The sequence below is a fragment of the Thalia democratica genome, chromosome 4 (genome assembly GCF_965202585.1).
Source record: "Thalia democratica chromosome 4, ktThaDemo2.hap1.1, whole genome shotgun sequence".
Lineage (NCBI taxonomy): Eukaryota > Metazoa > Chordata > Thaliacea > Salpida > Salpidae > Thalia > Thalia democratica.
The window spans coordinates 42,682,618-42,692,796 of record NC_139168.1 but is presented as its reverse complement, the minus strand read 5'-3'; the positions used below and the strand labels follow the sequence as shown (position 1 = coordinate 42,692,796).

Below are 10,179 nucleotides of genomic sequence, written 5' to 3'. Positions count from 1 at the left end.
CTGTCAAGCAATGTTATTTTCTTTAAATACTTTGTATAAGAGTTTAACATATAAAAATTTAACAAATAGTAACTAAAGACAATACAAATAGCTCATAAGCAGTACTAACATTTTTTTGATATAACAAATGTATTTATTTTAGTGAAATATTTAAGGTCTTTAAAAAAAATGTTTTTTATACATAAAATTAAATATCTTACAAAATGAGCAAAATATATAAAAACAAAGCATGAACTAAGCTTAAAAAATAATATTATAAAAGTGTTTAATAATAAATGACCGCTAAGAATCTTAAAAGTAAAAATTAAAACTACTAGTTACTTTTAATTGAATTTAGTTAAAAAATAAGAAGATGAAAACAATAAAAAATCTTAAACATTATATTTATTATGAAAAAAAAAAAGCTTTTATCTAGATAACTAATTTAATCAGTACCTCTTAAACTTTTAAAACTATGCACAATAGATAAATAAAAAATACTTTTGATGTAAATTAAACTTTGAAGTTTTTGATAATTTTAAGAAAAACAATTCTTTAATTTTATGATATAATTTAATATTACTAATTATACAATACATTGTATTACTTTTTAAACATAACAAAAAAAATATTTTAAATAAAGTTATGATAGAAATTATACCTGTTTTAAAAACATTTTATAGACAAGTTAATTTTCTTTACTATTAAAAAACTAATCAACATTAAATGAAACACATACACACTTAAAAAAAAAAGAGAACAAAATCGTTTTTTGTCTATATCTAATTTAAACAAAACATTTTTTAAGTTCTTTTTTAATTCTGATTAATAAAAACTTTAAATTATAAATTACCCCAAAAACTAATAGTTTGCTTAAAGTAAAACAACGATTAGTATAGTTTTAAATTATTTAATACGTTTTAGAGTGTAAGTGTTTTTTATAACAACAAAGCAAGCATGATAAGTTCTCAAAACTATTTATTATATTTTTATAAGCGTTTTGTTTGACATCATGTTTTTGTTGACTAATGAAGCTTTTTAGTATCTTTGTTTAATTATAAAAAGAAAATAATGTCAAAATTTTAATGCAAACAAATACCCAGACCTAGTTTGCATTTTTGACTTATAAAAATATTACCCGGATAAGAAGCAAAAAACTACTGTAGTAGCGTAGAATTATGATAAATTAAATGTAATGTCGATTGAGTATGCATTTTGTATAGTTTTCTAATAAAATACTTAAGTAAACTAATTTAGACAAAAATAAATTCATACTTACTCACCAAGAAAATATTCAATATCTAATACACCAAAATCTACTAATTGAAACTTTTTTACTTTTTTCGTCTTAAACTTATTATTCTTATTAAGTTTATACATATTTGTTCTCTATTGTACGCAGTTAAAAAAACATAAAAAACATAAAACTAAACTATCATTTTCACACTAAAAAAACGTCTTTTACTCGATTTTAAATTTGACTTTTTTGTCCAGTGTAAAGTTTTAAAAGTACCTAAACTCAACAAACTATCGTCGTATCAGATGTTGAAAAAGTTTAATTATTTTCTTAGCTACTTTTTTACAGCTATATCAATAGTTACCATTAATTAGACTTGAATTAATATAGTGTAACAATTTTAACCTATAAAAGTACAATACAGAGTAGCTCGATGACCGAAAGGTCTTTTTATAGACAAATTCCTTTGATCAAAACTTTTGAGCGTTGACATTAATTGTGTTTTCTAAACTATTATTACAACTTTTTATTAAAAAATGCATTTTTCTAAAGAGATTTTAGCTCCACATTATTCCACTACTGAGTGTAACTTCTTAAAACAAGACTTTATTATTAATTATCAATCAATACTGTAGTTAAAAAAATATATTTACAAATAACTCATATTTTTAATAGTTTATTTTAAATCCAAACAAAAAACACCATAACCGATTGTTATTCAAAATAGTACTTCAATATTTCTTTTAAAACTCAATAGAACATATTAAGTCGTAATTTGAAAGAATAATGTTATACAATACAAATAATTAAGTGTTTAAAATTTTTTAAATTTCACTGTTGGATACAACTTGTAAATAAGTGTTATTTAAAAACATAAGATTAAAATAACTGTCTTTGTGACTCAAAACTGATAATACTATTTATTTTATTTTTTCTCAGACTCAATTAAGATGTAACTTATAAAGAAGTACTAAAAACTAAGTTGTAAAGTTATCTTGGTACCTGTAAAACATAAAACGAAAACATGTGCTTAAAAACTTTACGTTAAACAAGGATGAAATTGATTTCAAAGTTTTAAGTCAGAAATGGATTAAGTTTATTTTACGGTTGGTTAATTTGTAAAATAAACAAATTTTGATAAAAGCAGGTTTCCCGCATTTTGTTACGCTATAATGACAAAAAACTCGAGTAGGCAAGCCATAAAAACACAAGTTTAACTTTTTTAAACAAGTTCTAGAATATTAGTTTAAAGGCAAACGATTTTTCTAAGTATAAAGAAAAAAGTATGTAGACTTGTAGTTTATATCTAATAACTTAAGTGTATTAGTGTCATTTTTAAAAATCATTTATTACTTATTTTATAGATATATTAAAAAGAATAAAAACCAAAGGTAAAAGTATATTCAAAAAGTAACTATGTTTTATTCGATCCTTAATGAATATTAGTTTTGATAGTTATTCTTACAATTAAAACTTTTATTTTCCAATGAACTACAAAAAAAATGTAAATTTAGATTTTAAACCATCAAAAATAGCTTATATCTATCAAAGGTTTTTTTTTTATCACAAAAACTGTTACTTTTATTATGAAAATACACTTAAAGTTCTATTTGCATAAAACAAGTTGTTTAATTAATAATCATAGGCTATAAACAAAAAATCACTTATGATAATCGACATGTCTGTTTTTAAATATATTCAGAAAAACTTAAATATTTTTAATCGTCAGTATTTATCACTTGTTCTATTTATAAATTTAAAACAGCTGATTTAAGTTAATTCCGTTAGAAGTATAGTAGTTAAACTATTAGAACTTCTTAAAATAGTTTTCGTTTTTTATATAAAAACATGAAAACATTTTTATATGGCAGCATTATTACATTGAGTTGATTAAATTAGTTATCTAATTAGTGTTGTTCTGCGTATATTTAAAAATAAAGTAAATTTAAAGTATAAAGCTTTTGAAACGAGAGTCTGCGAAAAAAGCAAATTGTAAACAAAACTAAAATCGCTTAAAAAAGGAATGTACTTAAACTTTACCAAAGTTTCTATAGGCATTATAATTTAGCGTTATTAAAAGTAAAAATCTTTTTGAGATATGTAACAATTTAAATATGCAAGCCTTATGTTTCTGTTTTTTTAATTTCTTTTTTGTCATAATGAGCTGTTATACCACATTTTGTAAAGGAAAAAGAAACATTTTGTTATCAGACCAAAATAAAAATCACGTAAGTTACATTAATTTATTAATAAGATATGTCATTTTGTGTAGTTCCATTAAATTAAATGAAAACTATTAAGTGTAGAGAATTTTTTTGTAAATTGAAGCTAATAACTTGATAGTATGAAACACTTAAGGAATTCTTAGTTTATTTTAATAATTCAAAGACTAAAAAAAAAAGATTTTATTGTAAATTTAATAGCTAAAATTGAACTTTTAATTTAATATTCTGTTCTGATGATCGAATTAGTATTATCAAATCTGTATAATAACTTGAGTTAATCTTGATAAGTAATATGGAATAGTTTTATATTATTTGAAATTAAATCTTTAAACATGTTTATAAATCGCTGAAAGAAATAAAAACAAAGTTAAAATTTTTAAAAAGTTTCAAAAGCGCATAAGTTATTTTACTTGAATTTTGTTTTTTATAAAGTAATTTAAGCATTTTTAACTGCTTTTAAGAAAACAAAACATCACAACAATGAGCTGGAAGGAAAGCAATCATACTTGTGGAAGATTGAAAAAAATCCACCGGCATATTTGTTCGGCACAATTCACGTTCCTTATACCAAAGTATGGAAGAATATTCCAAGAAACTCAAAGGTTCAGCATAAAAAATTAAAATGCGTAATTAATTATATATTTCTCAATTTCTCAACACATTTTTACTTCAAAGTTACCTAAGGCTATTAAATATTTTTACAAAACAAACTTGTTTAGCTAAGACAGGAGAAAACTTTTTCTAACAAGATTTTTAACAAACTCTTTTTGAACTATTAAGTCTGATATCAGTTAAAACAAGATTTTAAATTGTAAAACGTTTTAAAATCTTTTTTGTAATCTAAAAAAAAAACAAAGAGTGTTGAATTTATTGTTTAATTTTTTAACTTGAATTTTTTAAGCTCTATAACTTTAACACTATAAATAATGTTAAACGTAATCCAAATACATTTTGTTGTTAAAACTTTTTATTTAGGTATATAAGTTAAACAATTTTTTAAATTAAGACAATGAACAATGTATAAAATCAATAAATAAATAACTAACTTTCAAAATTTTTCTAAACAATTAGCTACTATTTTGAAACCAAACTAATTTAATTTATACTTTGACCTTAGTTCAAATTTAAAATAAAGAAAGTTTCGAAAAAAAGTTTTAGTTGAAACGTGTTAATTTAAAATTTTAAAGCACAGTTACTTTAAGTAAACTTTACTTTTTTTTTGCAAAATAATAGTTTACTTAACTTATATATAAGTAAATAAAACTTGAAATGCCTGCGATACTAATATTAAATTTGTTGTTAGGGTTATGTTTTCTACTTTTAAATTTTAAGTTGTTTTGTATACAAATATAACTAGCAAAAAATATTAAGCAAAAAAATAGAAAGTAGAAAAGTAAAAAAGTAAAAAAGTATTAAAGCTAAACATTAAAAGCGTTCTTAAATTATCTATTTTTACAGAAAGTACTCAAATCATCGCAGTTAGTAGTTTTTGAACTAGATTTAAACAAAAAAGAAACAATAAAATCAGTTGAGCGTTGCCAAATGTTGGAAGGGAATAAAACTTTGGAACAAGTGATTCCCTCCGAAATAATGAACAGACTACGAAATCGAATAAAAACTATTAAAAATCAAATATCCGAATGGCTTACTGAAGAGCAGTTGTTTTTAGGTTCTATTTATTAATTTTTTAAATGTCTACATATATCATGTATAAAATTTATATTTGTATTAAGTTAATAATGTTATACATAAAATTATGTTTTTAAATATCATTATTTTGTCATTTAGAACTGAGGTTGGTAAACTATTGGTTTGGTCTGTTAAGAAAATATAAAAACATTAAATACAGTTAAAAACTTAAAGTACTTTATTTTAGCTAATTTAATTAAATGGACAGTAGGAATTGATTCAACTTTGAATATTTTTATATACTTTTTTATATAACCAATTATTTATTCAGTATAGCTTTAAAATTTACGCATACCCACGATAGTATTTTTTAAAAAAATCTTGTCTGTTACTTTCAAAAGGCTGTCAACTTCTTATCTAAAAAAACTTCTTTTGAAATATAATGCTTGCTATACTTAGACATCATATTAGAGAAAGTTAGGTGACAAAGTCTATCAAAAGATAATTGAAACTATAAAAATAGTTTAATGTTATAGAGTAAGGGTGAGCAACTTTTTGCTTGCAAACAGAAGTATCTGGTTCGTGACGTACGTTTTAGCTTCAAAACTTATGTAAATCAAACGAAATTGACCTTTAAAAAAAAAGCTTAGCTTTAAACATAACTTAATGTTTTTAACTAAAAGACTTATTTTTTTAACATAAATGGTAAAAATTTTCGAAATTACGCAACCCTCTTTGAAATATTTTTTAACAAATATGGCCCGTAAAAGGCTTTTTATGGTAACTTTTACTCGCTGAATATAAAAATTACCTACCACTATTATAGAGTAATAAGTTCTATTTACGTAGTTTAACTTTTACAACTTTTATCAACTCAAGAATTTTTCAAAGGTAAAAGTTTTATTTTTTATATTTTTAAACAAACATGCTGAGATTAAAATTGTTTTCATTTAACTTGTATAGATTTACTTACACGAGAAAAAAGCATAAAAAATGTACTTGTGTTGTAGAAAAACCTGCTATAAATGCGTTTTTATAATTACAAATAAGGTAATAATTGTTATCCAAAGTAAAAACTATTTTTAAACATTAAAAAGTTTAAATTGAAATTAGGAACCTCAGTTTAACTTTACTTTATCAACTTAACCAAAAAACAGATGATCATCAATGTAACTATGTACTAAGAATTTAGCCATTAAACTACAAATAATATCATAAAAATAAGTTTAAAATTTAAAAACCATCAAACCTACACTTCTCAAATATAGACAAAAAATAGACTAATACAAGATTTAGGTTAAAAGTTTCGTAACCATATTAGGTAGGCATCTTTTTAAACTTTAGATTTGTGTTTTAAATTTTTTTTACAAACTAAAATTAAAAAAACGTTTCATGAACTACCTCTAGACATGAAAAAAGCTATTCTAATGTCGAAAAAAAAAATTGTTTTTAAAATTGAACTTCTAAGGTTATAATGAAGCAAGTATTTTTCTGACAAGCAAAAATGTTGTATTAATTAAACTGTAGCTAACGAATGTAAATTTAAGCAACTACATAATAACTTAAGCAGTTCTACAATTTTAGGTTACTCTGCGGACAGTGTTTTTGAAACAAAAATAGGAAATTGGATGAAAAAAAGACCAGTTTGGATAAAAATGATGCTCCAATCCGTAAATAAGGAAGACATTCAAAGAAGTTATGCGCCATACTTAGATTTATACTTGACGAAATTAGCTTCAAAAAACTATAAACAGATTTCATCAATTGAGACTGTAGAAGAGCAATGTCAAATAATCAACAAGTTAGATAACAATTTAGTGAGTAAAGCTCGAACATATAATAAATTGTCTTAAATAACGAACTTGAAAATTATCTCTGCAAAAATACTCTATAAAATATCAACTTGTTATTTAATAACTTTTTTTTTAATTTACTTAGATTACTTCTTTAAAGTATGTAAAATGGTTTATAAAAGTTAAGAAATGGTTTGGTTTTTAAATTGTTTTATTTTTATTTAGCTTGACTAACTTAAGCTCGCATTGAAAACTTAAAAAACATGATTATCTGTTTATTTTGAAAGTTTTTTAATGATTTCATCATGTTTATTAAATTATTTGGAGTGGTAAAGTATTTTGTTAACGTACTTAACTAATAAAAATCTAACAAATAAATAAAAATTTCCCCGTATATTAAAACAAATTTCAAATAAATAATTACTTTTACTAAACTATGTTATACTTACAACAAAACCTACTACTATATAACAATAATGATAATTTGAAGTTTTTATTTATTTTGTTAGTACGTTTTCACTTAAAAGTTTTTAATATCTTTTTGATTTTCATAACAACTTTCGTTTTCTTTTGTTTACCTATTTTGATTCGAATGTTATTTTACAGGCTATATTTTCTTTAAATTCTACGTTAACTCAATTGGAAAAAAACCAAGATCTTAACAAGAGAGCGACGAAAATAATAACAAAACTGTACAATTCACTAAAACTAAGTGATATCGATTTGAAGGCCAATTCACAAAGCTTAGTAAGTAGTTTAGAATAACATTTTCAAAACAAATTTCTCAATTGAAGGTTTTTTTTTCCAAACTACAAAATTTAATACAAGTTTTATTCGGTTTTTCAAATTCACAGAAAATCGATGTCGACAATTAAATTGTTTATTTTACTTAAAAAAATGTTTAATAAAAATATAGTAGTTACAAATAGATCACAGTAACCTAGCAAGTTTTACTATTTTTCATACTTATAAAGTATATCATAGTTTCTTAAATCAAACTTTTTTCTTGACTTTATGGTCAAACACGAAAAAATTTTTGTTTTAAGTTTATAAAAATTAGTTTGTAGTAGTAAAAGTGCTTTTACCAAACAATTAATTCATTTTATTTAGTTAGACTTTAAAAAAATACGGGTTGAAATGCCGTCTGTTTATAATTTGATTTGAACACAAACAAAGTGTTTTTTTTTGAACTGCACGAATTTATACCAATAGTAATAAATAAAAACTAATTAAATGTTACTAGCTAATAACAGCGTATTTTTAAGTTGTTTAGAGGAAAGATGAATTTCACTGTGAACGAGTCAACAAAAAACAAAAAAATTGACGAATATTTTAACAAAAACATGAATATTCAAAGAAATAAGAAGATTTTAAATCGACTTCTTAAAATTATCGATGACAACAAAAACAAACAAATAGTTTTCGTGTTTGGAGTAGGTAAAACTTGTTTTACTATCAGTCAACTACAGGTTCATCATTTTATCTTAAAATTTTTAAAAATTAAACCCAGAATACTTTTTGCTTTAATTTAAATAAAGAACTAGTTAATAATATTTCAATCACAACACTCTCGAGGTCATTTTTTGGGCGAGGGATCAATTGTGGAGCTGATTCAATCTTCGGGTTTTAACATTTCGAGACAGCCAGCTGAGTATCACGTAAATTCAAGGTAATTGCTTGATGAGATATAAGAGTTAAATTTTTAGGGATTAGTGTCAATCAGCTTAAACACGAGCTTCTTAAAGTTATCTGGCAAACTAAATACGAGCTTATATACTTGAGAAGAATTTTTATAGCGTTATTTTAAGTACATACTCATTTAGAGAGTTTTCATGTTTTTTTTTAATTTAAACTTTAGTTTTTCAAATGTTTTTTAATTGTCGGCTAAAATATTTATAAAAAAATTAAGAGAAATTTTTTTATATGCAATATAAAAACATCCAGTATTATAAACACACCACTACAAATTATAAAATTAAAAAACCTATTTAATTTGTTGAATTAATCATACACACAGTGATTAATGGTTTGTAAATAAATAATTTTAAAGTAGACTTTAAACTTTTACTTAAATTAAGAAAACTATTCCTGTTCAAAAGATTGTAAAAGTTAAAATGAGTATATTTTAAAAACATATGAACAAAACGATACAACCGAATACAATTTATATCACTAAAAAAGTAATATCTGTTGAAAAAATTTAATTAGTTTAGTTATTAAATTTAAGTTCAAATAATATATTAATTTTTTTTTCTATATATTTACAGTAAAAGAGTTTGTAAGAGTAAAAAAGCTGCAAAACGTCAGCATATATCAGAAAATACGTACCGAACACAAGAAGATTGGTATAAATATTTGTTTCACGAAAACAAGCCAACGTCTTCAGTAGCGAGCAATAATAATTCAAAGTTTTCTATTTCAACACTGTTTATGTATTTACTTTTAAAGTTTACTGTACACAGTTTTTGACGGTATTTGTTTTAACACATTTTTATTTATTTTTTGATTCTATGTTTTTTAAACAAAACTTCAAATAAAACAAACTATTTTTTTTATAGACTTTGTAAAAAACTACGTATAAATTAATTTTTTTTATACTATTTTTTTACAAAATGCATTTCAAAATATTAGCTTATAAAAACTATTTTTTGTTTATTGTTTTTTATTATATATATAAAGTAAATTTAAAATGTTTGTGAGCGTTTACAGATGTCGTTGTTATAATATAAAAGCAATTGACATACAATAGTTTTATTATACCAGAGCTCTTTAGTTAAGAAAATTTAGTAAACTCAAATTTTTGCTAGTTTAATTTCTGCTTTTCAGTATATTTACTCTAATTCTAATCAAGAACGCAATTATTATGATGAAAACTTTTATAGATGTTTTAGAAGTATTTTTCATATATAGTTTTTATTTAAGAATGTTTACTTCTAATTCGTAAACAAGGTTTTAACTTGCAAACTTTTTTAATTATATACAATTTAGCAATCGCTTCAAGAAAAATCCTAACATGTAAAAATTTTTACACACTTAAAACTTTAATTTGTTGTAAGCCTCTTAGCAAATAAATCTTCAGAAAACGCTAATGTGTTTAATTTAAACTTTATTAAAATTTTATTATTTATTTTTTTTGAAACACATAGTCGTAAATTATAGCAAAACAAGTTAGTAATAATTAATTTTTTTCGTGTATATAAAAGCTTTATTATAATTGAAATTATTTTTTATAAATGATACGTCATATCAGTACAAATGTTTGATAATTTAATATTTGAATAGCTTTGATAGGATATTTTGCTCCTGTGTCTTTTGG

At 22.7% G+C, this 10,179-nt stretch overlaps 1 protein-coding gene across 2 annotated transcripts; it reads left to right on the top strand.

Annotated features, from left to right (window-relative positions):
• The first annotated feature begins 3,323 nt into the window (after positions 1-3,323).
• Positions 3,324-9,480, top strand: LOC145834752 (metalloprotease TIKI2-like). 2 transcript variants are annotated; one of them, XM_082942260.1, is made up of 8 exons: positions 3,324-3,444; positions 3,903-4,043; positions 4,900-5,110; positions 6,655-6,887; positions 7,470-7,610; positions 8,129-8,300; positions 8,439-8,532; positions 9,131-9,480. In XM_082942260.1, exons 1-8 carry the CDS (start codon positions 3,331-3,333, stop codon positions 9,330-9,332), a joined length of 1,308 nt encoding a protein of 435 aa, XP_082798386.1. In that variant the 5' UTR covers positions 3,324-3,330; the 3' UTR covers positions 9,333-9,480. The 2 variants fall into 2 exon arrangements, with proteins under 2 accessions (XP_082798386.1, XP_082798385.1); XM_082942259.1 differs by having other exon boundaries at positions 8,129-8,332; positions 8,408-8,532.
• The last annotated feature ends 699 nt before the right edge of the window (positions 9,481-10,179 follow it).